General features: G+C 40.8%; 1 protein-coding gene across 7 annotated transcripts in view; it reads left to right on the top strand.

The window, feature by feature from the left end:
* RALYL (RALY RNA binding protein like) overlaps window positions 1-27134 on the top strand; it is a 675637-nt gene that overhangs the window by 515483 nt on the left and 133020 nt on the right. For all 7 annotated transcript variants that reach the window (XM_075583013.1, XM_075583014.1, XM_075583012.1 and 4 more), the window contains one exon: window positions 26440-26518. In XM_075583013.1, coding sequence (XP_075439128.1) covers window positions 26440-26518 — 79 coding nt within the window. The remainder of the gene's footprint in view (window positions 1-26439; window positions 26519-27134) is intronic.

The raw sequence follows: 27134 nt of genomic DNA, 5'->3' as shown, positions 1-27134 counted from the left end.
TGATCAGTAATACATTTCAATATCTCCATTGATATTGCTAAATGCACACATTATACAGTTATTATATTTTAATATATATATTTTTTAAAGTCACTATCTAATATAACAGAACGGAATAAAATAAATCCACAAGATTTCACATTTTGCTCTTTTAATTGGAAAGCGTATTCTGTCACCATCTTGTCTATATCTATATCCATCCATACGAATGACAAAGTAGAGACAGCACTCAGAAAGTAGGTTTTCAAAAAGCTATATTGTCAAAAATATCACGTGAAACCGAAGTTTCGTACCCATAGAGGGCTCTTTATCAAGGGGATGTGTATACAGTGCTACCAAATAAGTGAATGCTTATATAACTGATCCGTGGTGCTCCACACCCACAGATAATCAAGACAAACTAAAACGTGTGTAACTCGTGCTGAATAATTGGTCACTAATTGCCAGCGGGTGGCCATATTGGAAAATCAAGTATTTAGTATATTGGCAGTCCCGAGTCTGAGTGTCTATAATTGCAGCCCAGCTTGTTGTCTATAGCGTCCCTGATGGGTATGGCAACGGGCTGTATGCATGTGCAATGCAGTGCGGTACTGATGCTGGCTATTCCTCTGCTGGCTGTCTGAGTCTGTGATTAAAGCCCAGCTATATTGTTTATGGCGTCCCTGGTAGGCATGGCAAAGGGCAGTGCGCATGCGCAACACAACCTTCGCTGGCTGTCAGATAATGAATTAAGTTGTGGGTGGCCATCTTGGAATCCGGACACCGGTATAACGGCAAGCGCATCTGGGATCTCCCTGCAGGCAGCCATCAAACCCCCGCTAGTCACCATGGCACGGAGAACGACTAGCGCAGGCGCACCTCACTTGTATAATGACAGAGACATAAACAAAGATCGGTATGAGACCAGATCGACCATAGTACGAGAGGGAAGGGTAACTGAGGCAGTGAGGGCAAGAAATATACAGCAAAATGGAAGAGTGGTCAATAAATAAAGTGGATCACAGTAATAAGCGGATCAGTGATAAGCAAGGCATAGGGACTAAAAAATAAATACTTGAAATAAAGATGTGACATAATTATTACTTGGCATGAAGTGATAAAAGCCATCTATGAAACCTAAGCAAATAAGTGACAGGTGACCATACATACTGGATGTTAAAATATATATCTCTACATAACCCATGCTGTAAAACATAGTATATACCAACTACCAAAGTGATTGCTGACCTCCACCACATAAACAGAGTTGAAGGACATGTTGGGGGCAAGACATTACAATCTGGTCATAAAATAGATCATCCAGATACATGTACCAAAAAGACACCCACCGGACGTTGTCCAGTGCGACTATAGGACTTGTGGCCGTAAACAAGAATCTAAGGGTGAGATGACAATATGTAACTCAACGAAGAGGGCAAAATCCATAAGGTCACGTATATACGCAGAGTATATGATAATCAACAGGACACAATAGCAAAGGGACTAGATCCAACATGCAAATAAGCAGGGTACATAATGAGCAACAGCACAATGACACAAGGGCTAGACCCAGCATGTATATAAGCACAATACATAATAGCACAATGACAAGGGGACTAGACCCAGCATAAGCCACCATATGGAGCAACAGATTAAGTATATGGTTCGTGTCTGACGAAAAAAACTGGTCACAAAAAAACTACCCAGGTTGAGGTCCTCATAAAGACCCCTTGGCGACGTGTTCAGCTTATAAATCATCATGTCCTCTGGCTGCAACAGAAGTTTGTTTCTATCTCCGCCCCTCGTATGGGTGTGGGCTTGTGCAATCGGCATACAGCGTAATGTTGCAAGACTGTGTTGTTTCTCCTTTAAAGTCTCGCAACCAGTAGATGCTTAAAATCTTCACCTGCATCTGGACTCAGAAGGGCTTTCCTGATGGTCGAGCGGTTCATCGCGAGGCGTTCCTTTAGCATTCTCGTGGATTTCCCTACATAGTGGAGGCCACAGGGAAACTTGACAAAATACACCACAAATTTGGATTCGCAGTTTAGAATGTCATGGATCTTAAAGGGATTCCCATTATGTGGGTGGTTGAACGTTTTGCCCACCATAATAAATTGGCAGTTGACGCAGCCATGACATCTGTACACCCTGTTGTTTTAGATAATCAGGACTGTATATTGGCGTAGTTCCCCACCGGGTCTGAGCCTGTCAGCTGGTCCCCGACACTGTATCCCCTTTTATTGCAAAAGCGGGGTGGATTTTTGAAATATTTGCCTTTTTTTGTCATTTTGTAGGATAAACCAGTTCTTGCGTACTGTCTGCTGGATGAAATTAGAGGCCGTACTGAATTTCGTCGCTATGTTGAATCTGTCCTCTTGTTCTGGTCTCAAACCTTCTTGGAGGAGATCCTCCCTAGGTGGTATCCTTGATTTCTCCAGAGCCTGTTGGATTTCCCTTCCATCATTGCCCCTGTCACGAAAGCGGGCTGCCATTTTTTCAAGGGCTGTTTACTTCCATGGGATCGCTTGTGATTCTATGTACCCGTAGCATTTGGGAATATGGTTACCCCTTCTTGAGTGGCTGCGGGTGATGGCTTCTGGCATCCAACAAAGAGTTTTTATCCATTGGTTTATTAAAAATCCTGGTGCCCAATACGTCATCTCTAATGTAGACCATTGTATTCAGATATGATTTCTGTACGGCTATGGCAGGATGTGAAAAGAATAGTAGAAGATATTGTGTTAAGGTGTGTCACAAATTCCATGAGCTCCTCTTCGTCACCGGTCCATATCATGAAGATATCATTTATATACTGATTTAAGTGTAAAATACACTCCGCATGGGGCGCATCCATTAGTAGGTGTCCTTAGTAGACATCCATGTAGAGATTTACATAAGATGGGGCCATATTCGACACCATTGCTGTTCCCGTGAGCTGCAAATAGAAACCTCGTTCAAATCTAAAGTAGTTTTTGTGTAAGATTATTTCAATCTATAGTAATATGAATTCCGAAGGAGGTCCATTGTACTCAGTCAAGCAGTTGAAATGGTATCAGATGGCATCCATACCACATGTGGTATGCTCGTATAAAGACTAGAGACATCTAGTGCGATCAATAACACCTTGTCCATTTTCACTGGGATTTTCTTGAGTTTGGTAGTGAAATCCGTGGTATCCCGGACATAGGAGGACATGCAGGTAGAGATCCACAAATTGGGAGAGGGGATGGCATAAAGAACCCCTTGCAGATATGATCGGTCTTCCCAGTGGTCTTGTCAAGGACTTGTAAATCTTTGGCAAGGAATACATGACAGGCATTATTGGGTAATCCTGGGTGAGAAATTGCGCTGTCTCCTTTGATATCCACCGATTTATTCACTCCTAGTTGGATTATAGAATCAATTTTTTTTTATATGCTGTAGTAGGGTCCGCATCCAGTTTTCTGTAATGTTCTTTAACATTGAGTTGCCTCAATACTTCGTCCTGTAGTCAGAGTAAGCCATGACTACTATGCCCCATCCCTTGTCTACAGCTTTAATAATAATGTCTTTGTGATTCTTAAGGGATAAGGGCGCCTTGCGTTCCTCTTTGTTGATATTTAAACTGTTCCTGCGTTTACTGATATGTCCCCTGGTATCCATTTGTATGAGGCCCATAAAAGTGGAAACACTATGGTTAGTCACTTGTGGGTCGAAGGAGCTCCTTGCTCTAAATTTACGTCCATGGGCCCAGTGGGGGGTCTGGTATCATCAATCTTGCTAACTTCCTTAAGGCGTAAATCGACCTCCCAGTCAAACGGGTTCTGCATATGCGTTGGGACAAATGACAAACCTCTGCCAAGGATGCTCTGTTCAGCTGCGTCAAATTGTAAGTAGAGATATTAATCCGGATTCTTTGCTCCGCCCCTGGATCCTCTCCCGCTCTTGGTTTTTGATAATCTCGGGAGAAATCTTTGGCTTCTTGCCTCCTCTCCTGGTTGCCCTCCTTTTTCCACCGTATGGTACTGGAGGTTTTTGTCCTAAAAAAGGATCTATGGTCAAGTTGTCTTGGGAGTCGGAGAAGTCCGTATCACTCGTATTGGGATTGACACCTCCAACTGCTGACTTTCTGGATCGCGAATAATTAATTCCTCCTTTTTGTCCTTGTCGACCCAGTGTAGTGTCGTTCAGACCCAATAGTCACTTGTACACATGCCTTTCTTTATAGTCGGTAGTGACCTGTTTCAATTTATCCCTTTTTATATGTTATAAGGTTTGTACAATAGACATCCACTGATTGTTTGAAATTTGTCCGTCCAGTTGGTGGTAGTGTTTATCATATAGTTTATCAATTTCTTTTTTGACCCTTATTTGATTGTTCTATAACCAGCAAAGTCAGATACAGTGAGCATTTGTTAAGAATGCTTATCCACTTCTGCCAAATTCAGGGTCACTTCTGCCTAGGGTAGGCTGATTTTGAATTCGGAAGCCACGAGGTAGTTTCTCCTTATGTTAGTGAGATAACATCACAGTGTGTAGATAATAATAGGCTTCATGTTTCTTGAGCTTAATTAGGTCATTGTACACATCTGAAGGTTTCTCAGGTCCAAATACTGCCTCTACTGATTCAGTATATCTAATCCTAGCTATATCAGCTTCGGTGTAACCCAATGTTGTTGATATATGCAGCAGTCCAAGCTGGCGTTTTTTATTTTATTTTTTCTCTAATGTGTGCATCAATACAATCCACACAATGATAAGTTATTAGCTAAGTTGCCAATTGATCGGCGAAGATTCGGCTCGGGGTTCACTAAATGGCTGTCGGTGCCGCAGAAGAGGACCAACGATGCAAAGTTCTGTGGGAAGATCATGTGACCAGGCAGTCACTAGATATAGTTGGTGCATTGCTTAGAGAGAGGGCAGGGCTCAAAAAGGGGTGTGCCAGACCTGTTTTAGAAGAGTAAGGGGATGTGACTGTAAATGGTTGCCATAGAAACAAAATGCTTGTTGCATTAGAATACATTTTTTTCATGCTACAAATGTCATGCTACAGAGCTGATTTATTATTAAAAAACAAAACAAAAGAAAGATGAAACTTGGTCTGCAGCCTTTGATTTCTATAGCGGATTTTAACCTGCCAAGAAGTGCAACATCTTTGGAACACTTTCTTATTTGGGATAATTTGTTGCAAACTGCAACAATGGATCATGTTAACATAGTAATATAAGGATACACTGAAGCAGATTTTGATAGCTGTATAACAGGAGCAACAAAGTATTGCAAATTTATGCAAGAATGCAGAATTCATTGTCACATGATTTCACATATAAAAATAATTTAAAAAGGCTGGAAAATAGTATTGCTGTGAGTAAGAAGACTAAATACTGTGCTGCATGCAACAAACCAGTGCTGAAGGCAAAAAGCTCAGGATGGACTGCTTTAAAGAAGCAGCCAGAAAATCTGCCGAGCCCATGGAGTATTTCTTTACATTGATGCAGGGCATACAAGCTGCGTCGTCTCTGTCCAAAGCCAGAGGACAAAAGCGACCCCAGATCCTGTACTAGTCCGGATAATGATATCAGATTTCTGAGGAGGGTCGGTACAGGATGGTTGAGTGGGAACCCAAGTCATCTGAAGAGGATGAGGGAACGGATGATCCATAATCTTTTGATCTTTATCTGGTTAAGCCACTGATTAAAGTGGTAAAAGATATTCTGCAAATTGCCTATCAAGATCAGCACTCCAATCTCAAAGATAGTATGTTTAGATGCTGTCAAGGACGTTTCTAGTCCATGAGGTGATTAAGGAGATCATAAGGAAAGAGTGGGCTCTATCCGATGACGCATCAATCAGTAAGATATGTATGCGGGTCTACCCTTTCAAAGTGACCCTAACTAAGCAACTTTGGAGAACTCTCCAATGTTGGATTCCGGCTCGCAAGGGAAACCAGATTGCCAGTAGACGAAGCAGTATCTTTTCGGAATCCAGTGGATGGACGCATGGTGAGTGCATTAAGTCATTCGTTGCTGCAGGAGCCTCTGGCAATTCGTCAATAACAACCACCACTGTTTCCAGAGCAATTAAGCTATTGATCAGCAACATTTGAAGAACCCATGGAGAATGGCATCTTTAACGCATTTTCTGAGATAAAGCTCGCTATAGATTTAATTGCACAGGCATCGCTGGACTCTGTAAGACTGGCGGCCAGATCAATGGCTTTCTCTGTTTCGACTAGAAAGAGCCTTGTGGCTACTACCATGGTATGCGGATGTTCAAAGAATAATCTATCTCTGATTCCATTTGAAGATAATCTACTCTTCAGTCAGAAACTGGATATGATCATAGTGGGCCTCTGGGCGCAAAAGTATTTTTCTACCCCAAGAGAAAGATTTGCACCTGGGCAAAAATGAAATAATGGCCTTCAGAGACTCGAGATCCTACAGACCCGAGAGAAGTCATTAAAGATCATTGGCATGGAGAGGACAGAGGTAGTCCTCAACGGACTAAAAGTGGGTTCAGTGGGTAAAGGCACAGACTGAAAATAACACTGCGCTTGAATCATGGGAGCTTGGTTCAAATCCAAGTGTCTGCTTCTAAATAGACCACTTTTTTTTTGCAGTATTTATGGCTTGTGCTAGAATTTATTTCCCTTCCTTTATTCTGGTACTGCTTGTGCACTTTCTATTGGTGACCACTGCCATGAGATGACCAACGTGAGAATTAATATCCTACTTACTGTAATTTCCATTTCCTGGGTAGTGTCTATGGCAGTGCTCACCAATCCCACCTCTTTGATTTAGGGTGAATTAGATTAATTTTATAAGATTATATTTTTCTGTTTTGACAAGACTCCCTGAAAAGAAAGGGTGTGACCATTTTATAGGACATCCAACAGGTAAAGTTTAGTGTCCTATCTCAGCTGGAGGGTGGGATTTAACCCATTGGTGTGCACTGCAATGGAGACTATCTAGGAAATGAAACAATATTAACTTTCACTTCGTTGTATGTGTATCTTTAATAATGTATTTATAATTCCCTGTAGTAAGATGTTTTCTCAACAGTAAATTCTAACTTTAATTATTAACTGATATATAGCTGACGTTATTAATAAAGTGCAGCTGTTGGTTTTTACAGTGAAACATGACTGCCAGCCTATTGAAAATAAGAGATTTGATATAAAAAGTTAGCATTACGTAGTGATACATTCCCCCCCCCCCCCCTTCAATTGCCACCTCATTCGTAATGTCTAAACAGCACAAAAATATTGTCTGGCTGACCAACTGTTAAAGACGACGAAAAGGCTTCCACTCTATACAAACAAACAAATATTTTGGAATGGTATTGAATCTGCTGATGGTGGTACTGTAAAATCAATGTTGTCCTTTTAAAGTAGCAATCCTGTCTGGAAATGTATTTTTTAATGGGATTTGAAGCGGGGGGAGTCTGAGATGCTTGATCTTTATCTGCGGGGACCCCATGGTTCATGGGAGAGCGCTCCATTTTAACCTCCCTAGACAGTTAATATTTCCTACACGTACAGTATCTCCAGAAGGAAGCATCAAATGTAAAAAATGAAAACTGTTGGAAAAGACAAGAAGTGGACTTTTAGGTGTAAAAAAAAAAATTAATGGCGAGCACAGACTAATGCTGTGACATTAGCTAAATAAAATGTCCCTTGTTATGTAGGCTACCACATTCTACTTGATCCTCATTGTCACCATCATTTAATAATGCTCAATATCAACGTTCTTAAAGCCCATCTACCTTTTTTCCCTACAGAATTTGAACGGGGGTTGAGGGGGTGTCCTCCATAGCTGAATCACCTTTTACCCGTGTGGGTCTCTCCCACAGTTCACAAGATACTGACCGGTTTAGTTGCCACTGTTTTTCTCCCCCTTTATTAAATTTGGATAATCGTTTAATGTCCAGGTGTCACGGGAGACTCCTGTGGCGGGTAGGATCTCGGTGGCCGGAACAGCAGGAAGCGTAGTAGGGGTCACAATCAGAGGGTCCGAGGCAGGCGGCAGACAGCGCAGTCAGGAAACAAGCAGAGGTCCGAGGCAGGCGGCAGGTAGCGACGTCAGGTAACAAGCAGAGGTCCGAGGCAGGCGGCAGGTAGCGAAGTCAGGTAACAAGCAGATGTCAGCAACGAGGAGACTGGAACAGGACAGGGGAGCAAGGACAGGTCTGGGGGCAGGGACTGAGAACAGGGACAAGCCAGATTACCAGCAAGGGCTGGTACAGGTACAGAAAACAGATCAGGATATCAGAAGCATGTGCATTAGGAATCTGACTTCAAGCAAAGGCAAAAACAACAGACAGGAAGCCAGCTATAAAGGACAGAGACAGGAGCAACAAGAAGACAGACAGACAGAGGAACCCAGAGCCAACAGAAGGCAGCAGCACACCCAGTGGACAAGGAAGCTATGGCTAGGCAGGAAGTCTAGGCGATCCTGACACCAGGAAGTAACACCAGCAACTAAACCCAGAGGGCCCCCAAAGCGAAAATAGCTTGGTCTACTTCCAGGAGAAGCATGTACGAATAATGTGAAACGCATCTCTATTGAAATTAGGTAGGATTGCTGCGTTAAACAATAGTAACTGACAAAGGTACTTCAGCATAATTAACTACTTTGAGAAACAACAACATGAGTTCCTTCATTACAATCGGTAGGTGAGGCAGTTAATTTAATAAGTGTCTTAAACAAAACTTCTCATTATGCACAAATACAGCCCGAGAGAAAATCATCTGAAATGGAAGAAATCTAATGCTTTAGCTGGTATATACAAAAACAAAAGTGATACATTCACGAATGCAATAAAAGCTAGGAGACAATGCACAAATGTTAATGTGTACTCTGCACACCACTCAAACATGGATACAGGGTGTGGATGTGCACATTTAAGCATTAAACACAATCTTCAGTACACAGGTTCAGCTATTACAGGGTTGACATCAAGGAGAGGAGACATGGATGACGAGGGAATGTGGAGCAGTGTGCACATGGGTCAGGAGGGAGTTTGCACAGAGGGGAGGAGAGACAGCGAGGAGGAGACAGATGATATGAGGAGGGAGTCCGTACAGTAGTGTGCAGAGAGGATCACACATAGACTGGGACTGCAAAGAGGGGAGAAGGGCATAAAGTGGGGAAGAGTGTATGTGGTTCCCCAAGGGAAACGTTGTGACGTCAGATCGAGTGCATCCCAACCACTTTGTAACATTTGTCAGCTGAGCAAGGGGTCACCGGAGCACCTGAGTGTTTTGCAAGCTCCTACGGGTGTTGGGAAGCACCCGGTGACCGCCCCAGCTCTACTACTACTGGTCCATCTTTCATTGAGGAATGTACTCCAATATCTTCACTCCATGCCAGCAACACGGAGCTGCAGTGTGTGTGTGTATATATATATATATGTATGTGTGTGTGTGTGTGTGTGTGTATATATATATATATATATTCCCTTGCTGCAGTGGAAGGACTTATGCTAGATGATAATGGTGAAAGAAAGGGTTACGGACCTGTCTAAGAAATGTGAATGTGCTCACAAGTAATCTTTTTATTTGAGATATCTATCTATCACTGTCAGCTCTATAGTTGGCAGTAAATGACCTTTTTTTTTGATCAGTTAGGACATTCTATATGCAAAGGTGTGCAGTATCAACCCACAGAGCTAGGCGACACTATCTTAATTTAGAATGTCCGAGTTTTTACCCACCCACACACAGGTCTTTGTTCATAGCAGAATGAGGTAAACCACCCATGTCTATAATACATCTAGGGGGTCCTACCAATGTAGACAATATTCCTAATTGTTTGACTTATAACAGCTTGAATTAGCCTTTTACCTTGTGGTGGTTTTTATCACAGTCAGTATGTATTTGCCCTAATTCTTTTATCTTGTCTATAGTAATGGTTTAGTTTTTATTTTATTCAGATTTACATCCGATTTAATTCTAGTGGGTACAAATTAAATCTGATATTTAGTATTACGTTGTGGTGATGTGACTAGTCCCTGCATACAGCCGAATCCATTACCAGTCACTTTTTTTCTACTTGGGCACCTCTGATCGTGCATGCAAGAGGGTATTCCTGTCTCTTTCAGTCTGTGGAGAATGACACGTCTCTTTTTTTTGTTGCTAGTAAATTACTCTGAAAGCTGTAACAATAATATGTTACACTTTAGTAATATGTAACATATCAGCTGCAGCTTTTCACTGATTGCAACAGTCAGAAAGTGGCCATTTTGTTAGGTGCAAATGCAGGATTTTTACATATGTAAAACTATTTTTACATATTTATAACCTGAGCACCAAACGATTGCCATCTTAGGTAAGAATGTGGAATTATACTTTGTCACATGCTTTGCATATGAAAATAGAAAAATGAGGGTAATTTAGCATTGCTGCTTTAAAGGAGCAATCCGAGCCATTTTTTCATCAAAAAAACATAATCGCCTCTTTTCTAATATATAAATTAGCTAGCGCCTCCTCATAAATCAGATTGTCCATCCCCTTTATTAATTTGGTGGCTATTCTCTGCACTTTTTCCTGCTCCATAATGTCTTTTTTTTTTTTTTACATTTTTTTATGGATTCGAGCCCAAAAATATTCAAGGTGTCGTCTTGCTAATGCTTTTACAGACGGGCATAATTATGCTTCTCTTCCATCCATTCCCCTTTTAATGCAAATTGGGATCTCCGTTGCCTTTGCAGCTATTGCATGACGTTAGGCACTATTGCTGAGCCTGCTGACTACAAGCACTCCTAAATCCTTCTCCATCAACAATTCACATCATTTTTTACCCATTTAATTTTTATGTCGCCTGTATATTCTTGTTTCCCAAATGCATAACCTTACATTTTATCTGTATTAAACCTGAATTGCCAGTTAGCTGCCCAAGTTTCCAGTCTATCCAAGTCCACCTGGAGAGAAATTACATCTTGCTCTTTTTTTTACTACCTTACGCAATTTAGTGTCATCAGCAAAGATAGAGATTCAAGGTCATTAATAAACAAGTTATAAAGTAGGAATCAAAGTGCCGGTCTTGAGGTTAATCCACTCACAACTTTAAAACCCAACCTGAACATTTTCCATTTACTACAACTCTCTATTGTCTATCCTTCAACTAGTTTTCACTCCAGGTACAAATAATTTTACTGGGTCCAATTTCCTTTATTTTGTTCACTAACCTCTTGTGTGGCACTGTATCAAAAGCCTTTGCAAAATCTAAGTAGACCACATCTACTGCATTACCCGGGTGATAATTCCTAATTATCACCTCAAACTAATAAGGTTAGTTTGACACAACCTATCCTTCATACATCCATGCTGATTATTACTATTTTTGTTATCCACTATATATTTCTGAATATTATCCCGTACTAAACCATCATGTAGCTTCCCCACTATTGATGTCGTGCTTACAAGTCTGTAATTTCCTGGTTGTGATCTAGCAGCCTTTGAAATATAGTCTCCATGTCTTCTTTATGCTAATTTCGAAGTAATGAGCCTGTGGAAATGAAGTCCTTGAATATGAAATTTAATTGTTTGGCTATTACTGAACGTGGCTCCTTAAGAACTCTTGGGTGCATAATGCCATCAGGGCCTTGTGCTTTTATTTACCTTAATTTTATCAAACCACCTATGCACTTACTCGGTTAACAATTGTTTGTTGATGATAGAGGTTGTGGCTTCCTCCTGTGACACTATTTTTGCAATTGATTCGTCCCTGGTGAATACAGAGGCAAGGAATAAGCAGAGGTATTAAACAAATTCTTTATCTCCAATAATTTGCTTGCCCATCTCGACTGAAATGGTTCCTATATTTTTCTTTTCTAATCCCTTTTGTTATTTATTTATACAACTGTTTTACCAGGAAGTAATACATTTGAGTTACCTCGTTTTTAAAGTATGTCCTGGGCACAGAGTTATGATGACAAATACATGGTTACATTACGTGAAAAGTGTTGTACATTATGTATAAAGACATTGCATGAACAGTTTAACATATTTTATCTTTTAGACATGTGAAACCGTTATAGACCAGGTAAAAATGTGACACCGCTTTAGTTTTGAAAGAGACTGGTGGCGGCTTTAAGAGTCTCCGGTAAATTGTTCCAGGTGTGAGGTGGTGCTCGGTAAGCGGCGGTTGGATACTTTGTTGAACCTTGGAACCGCAAACAGATGGAGTCAGATCTCAAATGCGCCTAGACTCAAGTGATGACGAATTGAGTTATTTGAGCATTTCGCAGTGATGTGTGTTGTAGTTGCATTGGAGGACAAAGCAGCATATTGAATTGTAAAGGATGTCTAGTTTGCCAAGGTGAGCTTGGGGTGTTGTGCCATATACTATGTCCCCATAGTCTATAATTGGCATTGGCATCTGCTGTGCGATGCACTTTCTAACCAGTGGGCTTAGGGAGGATGTGTTACCATAAAGTACACCTAGTTTGGCATAGGTTTTGGATGTCTGGGTATCAAGGTACTTAAAGAACTTTTTAGGACTGATCTTACTTACTATTTTTTTTTTTTTTTTAATTTTTGGTAATTTGATTGCCCTTTTGGTCATTTGATTGCAACTTTTGTTACATTCCTTATAATTCTGATATCATGTCTCTGTCCCCGCTGACTTTAAGAACCTAAATCTTCCTTTCCATTTCCTCCCCAACCGGTTTAATTAGCCACATTGGTTTTGTGTTTTCCTTTCATATTTAGTATTCTCTTCTAACAATGTTGTAAAGACTGACCATTTATCTACCACATTTTTTCCTTGTAAAAATGTAATTCCAATTTATTATTTTTAGATTATTCCTCAGTTTATTCAAATCTGCCTTTCTAAAATTTAAAGTCAGGGTTGTACCCGTATAATATGGCTTTTGATAAAAAAAAAAAAAGTCAAATGTGACCATGTTATAATTGCTGTTTTTCAAATGTTCCCCGGACTTGAATATTTGATATTACTTCGACATTGTTTGTTTATTACCAAACCCAGTTATGCCCTTCCCCTAGTTGGTTCCTCAATTTGGGCCATGTAATTATTTTAGCACCCTCAAAAACCTGTTTTCTTTAGTTCTTATCACATTGCAACAGTTTATTTCTGGATACAGGCAGTCCTCGGTTATCCGACACAATGCGTTACTCAAAATGGCGTTGGATAGCGAAACGTCTTAAAGCGAAACACATTTTCCCATAGGAACACTCTTTAAATGAAAGGTTCCGTTCCTGAAGACATTTTTAACACTAGAATACACCAAATATTTTACGCAGGCAATAAGATATGCAGTACACACATAAATTAAGTATAATAGTAAGTGTATATACTGTATTTTATGTATAATATAGCATAATATAGTATAATAATATAATATATATATTATAAACACAACTTTGCAAAGTGTCGTAAGAGCGCTGGATAAGCCGTTTTGGCATTGTAAAAATTAACATAGGTATGCATTGCATAGCGTTGGATAACCCATTCGTTGTAAAAGAGTACTGCCTGTAGTTTAAATTACCCATAATGCAAACATGACCTATGCCGATGTGGGAGATTAGTTGTTATCGCTGTATTACCATGGTGCCGGAGTGAGGGGACCAGATTTCAATTTACTGTGCTGTGAGAGCCTGAACAGGGCCACAATAAGAAAAATAAATTAAAATAACACCTGTTTACATTGATGCAGAAAAACCTGACGTGTCGTTGTACAGTGCCATCAGGGTATGCTCGGTGTCCGTGTGTAGTGCCATCTGGATACATACTCTGTGACCGTGTGTAGTGCAGAGTATAACCGGACGACACTATACACTGGCACAGTTTATATCCTGACACCGCGTAAAAGTGGGAATGGGGGCAAGCAGGGGTAACGCATAGAGCGAGGGGGAGACAGGGCTGTGGGGAATAAGGGGAGTGCAGTTGGTACAAGGGGAATAGGGGGGGGGCAAGGGAATGTCTGGGTAACTGATGGACAAGAGGGTTATGGGGAAAGTTGGGGTGACAGAAAGGGAAGGGAGTGGGGTAATTGTCCCTAACTTGCTCTCCAGACTCCTTAGCAACACATGGAGCTCCCAGCAGGCAGGGTGTGTACTTACTGTACCCTGTACTTCTTGGGAGCCCACTAGGGGTCTCTGATCCAGAGAAGCTCAGGAGAGGAGCTAGTTAGTGACCGCTCTGGCTTTACTCACACATGTCTCTATGGTCCCTCTGCACTGTCTGCAGTTGGAGCTCGTTTAAAAAAATAAAATAAAATATATGTATGAAACGTCTCCAGGGGCTGCACTGAAGGGCCATGTATTGGCCACCTCTGCTGTAGATGATACCGAAGAAATGCAAATCAAAGCAGAAACATTGTTACTTTGTGTAAAGTGATGAGATAATTCATAGTATTCAAGGCATCATCTGCCTCATGGAGACTTACTGCCCAATACTGTACTGCCATTTTTATATGATCGTGCTATTAAAAACCTCAAATGCAAAAAACATAATTTTATGAGAGGAGTGGCTCAGTGAGTAAAGACACTGACTGGCACTTAGTTTGAAGCAGGAGAACCTGGTTCAATTCACGGTGCTGGCTCCTTGTGACCTTGGGCAAGTCACTTTATCTCCCTGTACCTCAGGCACCAAAAACATAGATTGTAAGCTCCATGGGGCCGGGACTGTGCCTGCAAAATGTCTCTGTAAAGCGCTACGTAAAACTAGCAGCACTATACAAGAACATGCTATTTATTATTTTTATTATTAATAATCAGATTTTAACCAAACCAGGTTTTTGGGCTCGTATTCTAGTTGGTTGCATTCACCTGTGTGCATTAGTGAAATCTGCTGTGGTCAGTGAAAATAAATGTTTATCCAGTGTGTTATAAACTTATTTTGGAGAAAAGATAGAACAAGTGGTTTCCCTTAAATGTGTTCTTATTTTACACAATCCCAGTTCAGTCTGAATAGTGTGGAGAAACAAAATGGACACAAACAGACAACATAGATTCCGAATCGCGGGAATTCCATTTACCGACTGGAATTCAAGAAACTTGTAACAAAGAATCCTAGGTCATGAAAGCCAAAGAAAGGTATTCATCAGTAGTTACCGAAGACAATTTGTACAATCACTGATATGTTGCACACTACTAGATCTCATTCATATTGTATAATTTTGTTTTGATTTATATGAATGTTACAGAAGATTACAATCTCTTAGTTCTCTTAATATTAAAGACACTTGGCACACAATCTGAAGACCATTGCATTCAGAGAAACGCTTTCTGGAAAGAAAAACTTGGCTGTTGATTTGCAAATTAGAAAGGGAAGATAAAAATCTGAGTGGTTGTACAATTATTTTCTAAGATAAATGACCCGAGAACATGTACTTATGTAATTAACTTACATTTATATTCCCAATGAAACCATTTAAACATAGTTTTAGTACATCATGTAATACTACAGTCCCCTAGAATTTTATATGTACAGGCCTCTTGTAATTAATGACCATTATTTCAACAGTTTAACTAGATGTGCAATCAGTCTTCATAGTATCCTTAAATTATTCTAAGTTATGCATCTGCATAGTGTGTCTAATGTTCTCTTTCTGCCAGAATGGATTTAGCTTCATTCCCTTTGTTTGAATGAATGTTATTTTTTGCATTGGTGTAGAAAGAAACGTCTTTCATAAGCACTGATGAAGTCCAAAGTGGCAGACTTTAACCAATCTTGTCTAGATCTGGGATAGCTTGGAAATGAGGGAGCACAAAAATGAATACCTGAGAAGGGGAACAAAATATAGTGATTTATATAGGCAACCCGAAGTCAAGATCTAGGAGTTTAATATTTAGGTTCCAGTATTTGAGACCCCTCCAGTGACCAACCCTTGACCAATACTCCTCCTAATGTTAAATATAGGTTGTCTCAACAATGAGCAATTCATAGCCGCAAGGACCAATACAAACCTGATGCCCAAACAAGAAATGCAAAATCCTCCAAGAGAATAAATACAGATTCCACCAAAACTGCCATAATCAATGACTAACATGCTTACCTATCTGTGAGTTGGAGATCATGCTGATTGCTACTAGGAATCCCTGTAGTTTCCCTGAAGAAAAATCTGGGCCACCAATTAGGTGGTGACTGGAGTGGCAAAAAAGCATGAGATAATGTAGACGCGCTTATTTTTTGTGGTTCAACTATTATACAGAGCTCCTATCGTAACTCCGCTCTTCCTGTACATTTTGCTGCCCATAATAAATGTAATTATGATATATTGGCATTGTCTTGTGTTTCAAGCCAATTACAGCACCCAAAAACGGACAGCTCTCTTTGACACATTTGATCATTCAGAACTATTTGCATCAAGTCAAGAGAACATTGGTTCAGCCCTCTTTCTCCAGCAGACACCTTTGCCTCACTTGCTTTAAATGTATCCGCTTAAGATATCAGGAAAATATATTACGTTGTTACCAGACATCTATTATGAGATGTACAATTGTATTCACCTAGTTGTCAGTTTTCTATATAATGTGCAACAAAAATGTATGAACTGGTGCACACGCAAAAAAAAAGTATCTTTGCAATTCTAGATATACATTAGGACAGCTTGTAAAAAAACATTAAAAAATACATTTTAGTTTTTTTTTTTTTTTGTAAAGTGCTTTAGAGACACGGTCAAAGTAAATGCAGTTTCCCCCCCCCCCCCCCTGCTTATTCCCCATTATTATGCACAGAATAAAGCTGTATTATACGTGATCAAGAACAACTAATTTGTTTATTTTGTTTAACTTGTTAACGGTTGGAGTGTGTATACAGTACAATTTGCTGTGTCTTATCAGTCCCTAAAACAGGACGGTTGAGGCAAGTTGAAAGAAGGCTACGCTTCAGAATCCTGTTGGTGCAACACGAAACCATGAATTGTTTTTGATATTTTAATTTCACACGAAAAGAAAAAAAGTCTAATTTTTCTTTGTGTTAAGATTCCTATCTCACTCATTGAAATAAAACCAAACCCCCTAGATATACAATAAGATAGGAGTCATTATGACAAATTATAAGCACGGCAAAATAAAGATAAAATGACAATAAATTTAGTATTCTTAAGCTTTTAATGTGATATTGAAATGCAGTGCAATTGGTATACTGCAAATGTATATACTGTACATTCTGCATATTTCTACTAGTGCAAATCAGGCAATGCAACCAACTTCTAGCTACTGTAACTGAAATTGTTGAAGCAGAGCAATTTGAAAAGGTCAATGTAATTCGAGCTGTTAAATAATCACACAGTTAGCACTTCAGTTATTGTCAGCAAATTGTCATTTGAGCTACAACAGCAATCAAAGCTTATCAGCAAAAAATATTTTGAGCTAGTTGCTCAAATACAATTCTTTTCTGTACTCTTCAAAAATGATTTACATAATTGACATTTACATTGTATAACCCCACACATGCAGGATAAAAATAGCGGGAGAAATGCAGATTTAATTGTATAACATAGCATTAAAGCGGCAATGCCCCATGTTTAATGGATTTGATGAGAACTTACTTGAGTCGGACGCTCCTATGGAGCAGGGCTGTCTCTTGTCTTTTTGTGAGGAGGTTCCCAATGCAGGACTCCAGGAGATAGTCCTCTCCAACCAATGGCAAGTTTGGTGTTCTAAACCCTCTGCTTTATAGAAGATGTTGGGCAGCCAATTGTTAACAGTGGCGTAATGTATGAGGGCACCACTGCAGATTTCTTTGCGGGAAGAAAGCCACCCAGAGGCTGTCTTTGCAGATTTCTTTGCGGGACGAAAGCCACCCAGAGGCTGTCTTTGCGTGGGGCCAGATTTCTATTCTGGAAAATAAAAATTTTCTCTGGAAGTGGGTGGTCTATCAGTAGAGGACCCCTGTTTCGTACCACGACTATAAAGGATATATAAAGCACATTTTGCTTAATTCAAGGCAAATAAAAATACCACTTGTGAGCACATTCACATGTCTGCAACCTTGCTTTTCACCATTTCTCTTTTGGCATACAGTGCTTCCACTCCAGCCATGGATTCTGGATAATGATATGCAAATCTCATGAGGAGAGGCTAGCTAAATTAGATTTATTTACATTAGAAACGAGGTGTCTAAGAGGGGATATGATAACTATATACAGATATATTCAGGGACAATACATGGAGCTTTCAAAAGAACTATTCATCCCACGGGCAGTACAAAGGACTCGGGGGCATCCCTTAAGGTTGGAGGAAAGGAAATTTCACCAGCAACAAAGGAAAGGGTTCTTTACAGTTAGGGCAGTTAAAATGTGGAATTCATTACCCATGGAGACTGTGATGGCAGATACAATAGATTTGTTCAAAAAAAGGTTGGACATCTTTTTAGATGGGAAAGGTATACAGGGATATACCAAATAAGTGTACATGGGAAGGATGTTGATCCAGGGATTAATCCGATTGCCAATTCTTGGAGTCAGGAAGAAATTAATTTTCCCCTTAATGGGGTTTTTTGTTTGCCTTCCTCTGGATCAATAAGTATAGATATAGGATAAAGTATCTGTTGTCTAAATTTAGCATAGGTTGAACTTGATGGACGGAAGTCTTTTTTCAACCTCATCTACTATGTAAAACACATAAATTGCAAATACTGCAGATTGGACCGATGGAACGCCAAGAAATGTTGCAAAAAGTGACTAAGGCTGTGCAATGTAAGGACATATTTGTCCCTTTGGAGCCTATGGTATACATAGATGGTCTCGGGCATCTAAGGGGCTAATATATTATCTGCCATTGGGTTTCTAATAACTATTACTACATAACCCTATGGTAGAAGTGTATAAGATTCCCCTCCCATATTGATTCACTAGTGTTAAATAACTCCTGTGTATCACTGGAATTTATTATTGCATAGCTATCACATTTTTCACATCACACCTGGTACATTTTACTGCAATTTTGGGTAATAAAGGATTCTTTTTTTTTCTTTAAGGGCGATATTCACGTTCCCTAAAAATTGTAATAGGACTGTGATAGTCAGACTGTATATGTTAGTAGGAGATGACAGTTTGCGCAGTTTCCAGTATGGGGTTAATGTCTACTTGCAATAACCTCCAGGTGTAACCAATAGGCTTTGGCTAAGACTAGAAAAGGCAGCCTGAGAGTACAGGCACTGACAGAGGGCTGAAAGGACATTCTCAACTGTGAGTCCTGAGACACAGCAAGTGTACCCTTGGTAAGGGTACTCGTTTGGGTATTTTGACTGGGAACTAGCTTACTTGGCCAGTGCTGATATCGAGGGACTTTGTGTGTTTAGTTGGTCTCCTGAGTTGAGGCGGTCTCTTGTTTTTTCTTAGGCCTATTACATAATACGCACGACTGCTGCACAGGCGATGTGGGGTCTGGAGGAGGAGACGCGACCAAGAGCAGCTCCAATTCAATGTTTGGGGGCGTGCCCTGAAGGGACTGCATTCCCATTCCATATTGTTTGCTTAAGTCTGTGCACAAAATAAACCATAGTGAATACCTAACAAACCGTGTCTTTCTCACTGACAACTGGTCATCCTGTCACAAGGATATAATGTTACTGGCGAACTTGCTTGGAAAAACACAGTTTCAGCTTTCACAGTTATGTAGATCACAGTCAACTGGCCTCTACCAATTATCACATGCTGCACAGTACAGTGTAATTATGTTTTCTCCTTTTTCCCAGACCGCTAAAAGATACTACAGCTCTATAGTACCTTTTTGTAACTTTTTCTATATAGGCTCATTGACTTGTATTGGTAAGATTTGGTTAAGAACAAAGATGTTCTTTTTGTCAGTAGAAATGTGCAATTTTTTTTTGCAAGTTTGCATGTCATGGAAAATGTGCCTTTTTGTTCACGAAATGGCAACTTTAGCAAAGCGTATACCAAGCATTAAAGGTCAAAACAACGTTAAACACATGGCCATGCGGTCATTTCTTATTTTCTACATTTTGTACAATCGCAAAATTTGCTTACTAAATTCTCTAAATATTTAGATTTGCTTATTGCTGAGACTTTCTAGGGCAGACACACAATTTTACTGTCTGGCAATATTTTGCTGAAAGTTGACTGTGGCATACAATCCAAAAAAGTCCTGCGCTATTCCAGATATGCTCCAGTGGGGGAAAAAATAAGAATAAAAGAAAACATAGTGTAGTGTAATAACATTAAGGTGAATACATTTTTTAAAAAAAATGCCACAATGATCAGAAATACACTCGCATGGAGTGCCTAAAAATAGACACAGGCTATAATTCCCTGTGGTATGTCATCTAGGTTCTTTCAAGCTAGTGTCAGGTGAACATATATTGCAAAAGAAACAGTGTAATATGTCAGGAAATTGTATTAAATGGACAAAAGTAGTTTCAACTCGCAAACCATATATAAATAACCAGGATCATTGTCACTGAAGAAGCTGTAGGTCTATCTACTCTGACGCTGTTTGTGCCCTCTGTCTTGATGCTCAGGAACTATAGCTGCCCATGCCTGATGTCCCTTCCGGTAGGTGCGTGTATTGCTTCCAGTGTCTTTTAGACTCGCGCTTGCTTCTCATTTCGACAGACTCAACACTGCAATTGGCTGCTTCAGCAGCAGACTTTTTTTTTTTTGGACTGTTTCTGTTATAGAGCAAAGTGATTTAGACTTTGTCTGCGACCTTATTTCAGTTGAGAGGGAAAGTTAAGGATTTAAATATTTTCTTTAGTGTTTATTCATTTTCTTAGCGTCCACAAAATGTATGTATTTAAAAAAATGCTTAAAATTATGCAAATGCATTATCGCAGGTTTCGCATATCTCTAAAGGCTTTGTTAAATATTTATGTGTACTGACAGTATTTTGAACAATGAAGGCATACACAATTGCTGCCTCCAGGCATAATATGCCCAATCTAAAAATTTAGAATGATGGTAACACAGATATTTTCCCCCAGAACAGTGCTGATTCATGTTATTGATGTGTGGATGTTTGCACTATGCAACTGATCTCCACTGATGCCTTTCAGAACCTGATGAGTCTGACCTCGTTGCACGACCCATCTTTTCAAACCTTTTCCTATTTAATATTTGCTGTAACTTGTATCGGCGCTTCTCTTTATCAGCTATCACTAGGGAGGTGAAGGAACAAATGGATTTTTAACCAGGAGTCTATGCAAATTCTGGAGACATTAATCTAAATGGCACTGATTTATTTATGGAAGAATTAAAAATATTTAGGGAGATGGCTTCTGTTTTTTTCCGATATATGGAGCTTACATTTGCTGTTCAGAACATTCTAGGTATTTGGATTGCTAAAGAAACATTTCAAAGAAAATAGCAGGGATCTATCAGATACACATTTTAAAAGGCACAAAAAAATGAAAAATCCCGGTTTACAGAGCTGTCCTCCTACAGTTAATCAAACAAGGTCTTACATTGTCTGAAAAAATATGCATAAGCTGCTTAGCTGCACTGTGAATAGATTTGTTTGTTGGTAGAACTGGTAGAGGAGATTATCAAGTAATGTCTGGAAGCTAATACAAATGTGAATGTGTTACATTTCCAGCAAGATGATGATGATGATGATGATGGCAATCAAAGGAAGTATTACATTTTGAAAAGCTGGAGCATGAACGCATGGCTGTCTGGCACAATTGTAATGCATGCAAAACTCGGAAAGAGAAAATCAAGCTAGTACAAAACACATTTTGATGCATAATATTTATTGAATAAGTATCTGAAACTATAATGTGCCTTGACCATAGCTTATGTAAATAGTACTTCATATTGCCCACTCGTGCAATGAAAACAGCTTAGATGAAGCAAGTTATCTTTTATTTCCTTATGTCTTTAAGTATTTGCAGATCCCTCTAGTAGATAACAATTTAATGTGTTTTTCATTCAAAGGCATCACCGCACTTAAGCTGTGCTTTACCCGGAGGACACCTCACAGAAAGGGTCTAACAGCAGACATACTAGACACATTTTGTCTGAACAATGGGGCCTGAATTTTGATGTGTGGTGTTACAGGGAGGAACAACACATAATGGATTACAAGTTTTTAGGCAAAGTATCAAGGAAAAAAATGGAGAACATAAACTGGATTACAATTTAGTTTAATATGAAACAAATTAGAATATCTTTTTGTGTGTGTGTGTGTGTGTGTGTGTGTCTAGCAAATGGAAATATTACTATGTGCTCATTTGCATGTCTTACAGGCTTACAGCCCTGCCTTTCTCCATTATCACCCAGCATACAGTGATTCCACTGCAGCAAGGGATTCTGGAAAGTGAAGTAAAAGGTTGCATGTCATTTGCATGTCACTTCCCAGAATCCCTTGCTGCAGTGGGAGTGCTGTGTGCTGGGTGATAATGATGAAAGGCAGGGCTGCAAACCTGTCTAAGGCTGAGTCCATAGAGACTTCAGCCGTGCGGAGGCTGAGGGAAAGCGAGTGCTTTCCCTGGCCTTAGTTCGTGCTCCGTCCGGGGGCGTGTCGGGCCTGCGGGCCAGTAACGTCACGGAGCTGGTTCGCCCTCATTGGGCGAACCGATAACGTGATCGGCCCTCCGCTCCCGTGAGCGCTTAAACTAAAAAAAATTTGTCTGCAACGCTTCCGCACACCTGCGGAAGGATGCGCGAGGCCCTACTAAAGCCGCTCTCATTGCGGCTGCAGGGGCTCACTGCCAAGCGTGAGCGCGGCGCTGACCATGCCCGCGGCCTAAGACATGCAAATGAGAACACAGTAATATTTCCATTTGCTATATGCTTTACTGTGGAGGGTTTTTCACTTTTTTTACCCACCATAATATATATATATAGATATATATATATATATATATATCTATATATATATATTGTATCTATCTCTCTATCTCTCTATCCTGAAATCCCTTTTGTATCTGCATTTCATGTAAATTTGTACCATGGCAAAAACTGAACACATAAGGAGCTATGTGCCCATTCAATTTTGCAGCATATGTGGTGCAGAGAGAAATGTTGATGTTGCGCCTCTGCATTAAAGCAGCAGTCCAAGCTGCCTTTTTTTTTAAATTACATTTTCCCCTTTAATATGTGCATCAATACAATCCACACAATAAGTAATTAACTAAGTTGCCGATCAATCTGTCCTCCAGTGATTAATCGGCTGAGATTTGGCTCGTGGGTTCACTAAATGGCTGTCAGTGCAGCAGAAGAGGACCAAAAATGAAAGTTCTGTGGGGAAGATCTGACCAGGCAGTCACTAGATATAATTGGTGCACTGCTAGAGAGGGGCCAGGGCTCAAAAGGGGATTGCCAGAGCCTGTTTCAGAAGAGGGAAGGGATGTGACTTTGTAAATGGTTGCTTCAGAAACAAAAAATGCTTGTTACATTCTAATACATTAAAAATGTAATTCAGAGTTGTTTAAAAAGAAAAAAACAAATGCTACAAGTATTTTCTCATAGTACTGAACTGATTTATTAAAAAACAAAAAAATACACGTAGGAGTAGCTGGCAGAAGCAGGGAGAGGAGAGAGCTGCCAGCTGATGCAGAAGCAGGGAGAGGAGAGAGCTGCCAGCTGATGCAGATGCCGAGTCAGTCCTTCGTGGGTCTGGGACAGCAGGGAGAGTTATCCCAGCTCTCCCCCTCTGGGGACTGTCTCCCCCTCTGTGGACCGCGGAACCCCTGAGGGGTGCAATGTTTGTCGAAATTTTTAGCGTAACGCGATCCGCATATAACGCGATCATTCTTTTTACCATAACAAGTGGTATTGTAATATCTTCCAAACTGCTTAATTTCGTAAGAAAATATAAGTATGGCAATTTTTTGTATGATTTATGGTGAACAATGTTTATAAATTTGTATTTGTTCCCAGTTCAAAAATTACCATTTTGTATTTCAAATAAAAACAAAGCTCTTGTAATAATACAGGCAAGTATGATAGAATACCTACTAGTATGAGAGATGAGTGGATTACCTACCATGCTGACTTTCAATGTTGTGGTAGGTACCATAAAATGCACACTTAAGAGATTTTGATGTTTCTCGATTTTGAGTAAATGATGTTCACGGGAAATTCATTAATAGGGATTAGCTAACATTCTCAAACACGTGCTAAAATGTGTTCTCTATAATGCTATCTTTTGCAAAACACTTTCTTTTTACTGACACAGTGACAAAAGATACTGACCTCGGTGAGACTGAAGGGGTTTGTTTATTCATTAAAATGAGAGAGCTGGTTGGGGAACTATCGCATTCCCATTGACTTTAATTGGGGTTGCCATGTCATGGTGGAATGATTGGCACTGTCACAGTTACATGAATAACCCATCAAAACTGTTAATCCAGGATTTATAATCACAGTGTAATCACTTGGATTGTAAACTTTTCAGGGCAGGCACTCCTTTTCCTAATTTTATTTTTATGTCTGAAGCACGTATTCCCATGTGGGAATCTTTTATCTTAGGAAGTCACAAATTGTGGGGTTATTAAAGAGAGCAGATTTCTAGGTTCTCTAGATCAGGGGTGCGCAAACTGGGGGGCTTCAAATACCGCCCCACAACATCTTCCCCACAACATTTAAATAAAATGCCGGGGGAGCGGGTGAGGTCTCCTACCTTCTCTCTGGTGACGCGTCGTCATGGCAATGTGGCCAATGCCGGCGGAAAGGTAAGGGAGGTGACGCGAGCAGGGGGGTAGAACAGGCTTGTTTGCGCACCCCTGCTCTAGATCAACCCACCTCCAAGAGTTATCACTAAACAGTACTTGACTCAACTCAGCTACATAAAAATACCTCAAAATATTGGGTAGGTGAAACGTCCTCTCTCAGAAATTAAATGAACAGTTCTCGATGGTCTCCGAAGCTGAACCTCATTCATTTCAGATCAGGAGACCCCCTGCCTCCAAGATACTTACCGAAAAAGTTGCAACCTATACCTTTTTATGGAGGGTTAAAACACCCTGCATGACTATTGGCCTGTGACGCGGTACATTTAAATCTCTATTTTGTTTACCCTGAAGCGGATAGTACCGGGGGCACCTTCCCAAGTAAGTATGTCGGTAACAAGAGGATCTCCAGTGCTGCAACGAGGTCTAGCTCCGGAGACCCCCTGCTTCCTGTACATGTACAGAAAAGGGGGAGGAGAGCAAATAAAATAGAGTACGGGGAACTGCCTCTTTAAGTTTTTTTTGTTGTTGCTCAAAATACATTCTTTTAATTCATGAAAATCTTAATCTCTGGAATATTATTGGGTTCAGTAAAGCTTGGAAAAGGTACAGCAGCCGTGAATGCAATGTTCATTTTTACACATGATTCTTCCCAGCCAAGACATGTCTTTGTTTTTTTTTTTTTTGTTTTTCCCCAGCAAGGGTTTATAACTGTTGCTATTCAGATTTCATATGAAAGGAGTGAGGGAGGTGGGGTGATATATATATATATATTTCATACGTGCACACACACCGACTGCCTGCCACACGCACGCACACACCCCCTGACTGACGCACGCACACACCCCCTGACTGACTGACGCACGCACACACCCCCTGACTGACTGACGCACGCACACACCCCCTGACTGACTGACGCACGCACACACCCCCTGACTGACTGACGCACGCACACACCCCCTGACTGACTGACGCACGCACACACCGACTGCCTGCCACACGCACGCACACACCCCCTGACTGACTGACGCACGCACACACCCCCTGACTGACTGACGCACGCACACACCCCCTGACTGACTGACGCACGCACACACCCCCTGACTGACTGACGCACGCACACACCCCCTGACTGACTGACGCATGCACACACCCCCTGACTGACTGACGCACGCACACACCCCCTGACTGACTGACGCACGCACACACCCCCGGACTGACTGACGCACGCACGCACACACCCCCGGACTGACTGATGCACGCACACACCCCCGGTCTGACTGACGCACGCACACCCTGACTGACGCACACACACTGACTGAGGCACACACACACGCACAAACTGACAGTGTGTGTGTACGCGTCAGTCAGTCCGTGTTTGTGCGTCAGACTGACGCACGCGCACACACACAGTGACTGACTGACGCACACACAATGACTGACGCACACACTGCATGAAGCTGTAAAGGGGGGTGGACGGAGCTGTAAAGGAGGGAGGGGGGCTGGATTGATGTGAACGGGGAACAAACAGAGGGGAGACAGGGGAAGAGAGAGAGGAGCGCAAACATTACATCCCGGGCAACGCCGGGTCTCTCAGCTAGTAGTCTTATAAAGGAGAGGCTATCATCTGAAACTAGTGAAAAAGTAAGTTGGATTGAACTACTGTGTGAATTCATGAGAGATGGCAAAATTCAAGATGAGGAAACTTGCAATACACAAGAAAAAATGTCAACTGTTAAAATATTCTCTGCAGATCAGGCCACATGTAAGGAAACAAAGCTACCAAGCTGATAACAATGAATACTTGCATTTAAAATATAGATAATAATTTTGTGACGTATGAATGAATAATGTATGTACATTGTTTATCTTGCAGATATCAACATGGCTGGAGAACCAAAACCATACAGGCCAAAACTTGGAGGAACTAAGAGGCCTCTTACATCCCTCTACAGGTATGCGATCTTCCATTTCTTATGGTTATGTCTCCTCTACCCCAATAGCTTCTGTCTTTTTTTTTTTTTATTATTTACATGATCTTCATGTAGAGAACTATATTTTCATTCCACCGTTGAAATCTTCTCTGATGTTTATCGCTCACCAAGTAGGAAAGCTAGTGGTACTGTAGTTGGAAGTGTGGGGAAAAGTGCTTTAACTATACAGTTCATCCACCTACACCTGACAGGAAAGGTCTTTAGGTTAACAAGGTAGCAATTTACACTGCCCAATAATCAGGACAGTGTAAGAGTTACGCTGACCTCACTAATATTGCTGAAGCAAATGCACTACTGGCCCCTCGGGCAGAGAAGGGGTTTGCAGCCGAGGACACAGGAGGAGTTTGCACTTCACAGCACTATCTCCCCCCTCCCCCCCGTGATCCCGGTTATAACGCTGTCTGTGGACCCCGAGTACCGCGTTATAATGGGGTTCAGCTGTATTTAGCATTTTGGGTGCTGGTTTACATCCTAATTTGTAAAGATGGTGCCTGCAGTCATCCAATAGGAAGTTGCAACCCCATCCTCACTGTAGGATTTGGTGACACTTTTGAATGCCTGAAACACCAGCAACTAA

The sequence above is a fragment of the Ascaphus truei genome, chromosome 2 (genome assembly GCF_040206685.1).
Source record: "Ascaphus truei isolate aAscTru1 chromosome 2, aAscTru1.hap1, whole genome shotgun sequence".
In the NCBI taxonomy this organism is placed as follows: Eukaryota; Metazoa; Chordata; class Amphibia; order Anura; family Ascaphidae; genus Ascaphus; species Ascaphus truei.
This window is presented reverse-complemented; position numbering and strand designations above follow the sequence as displayed.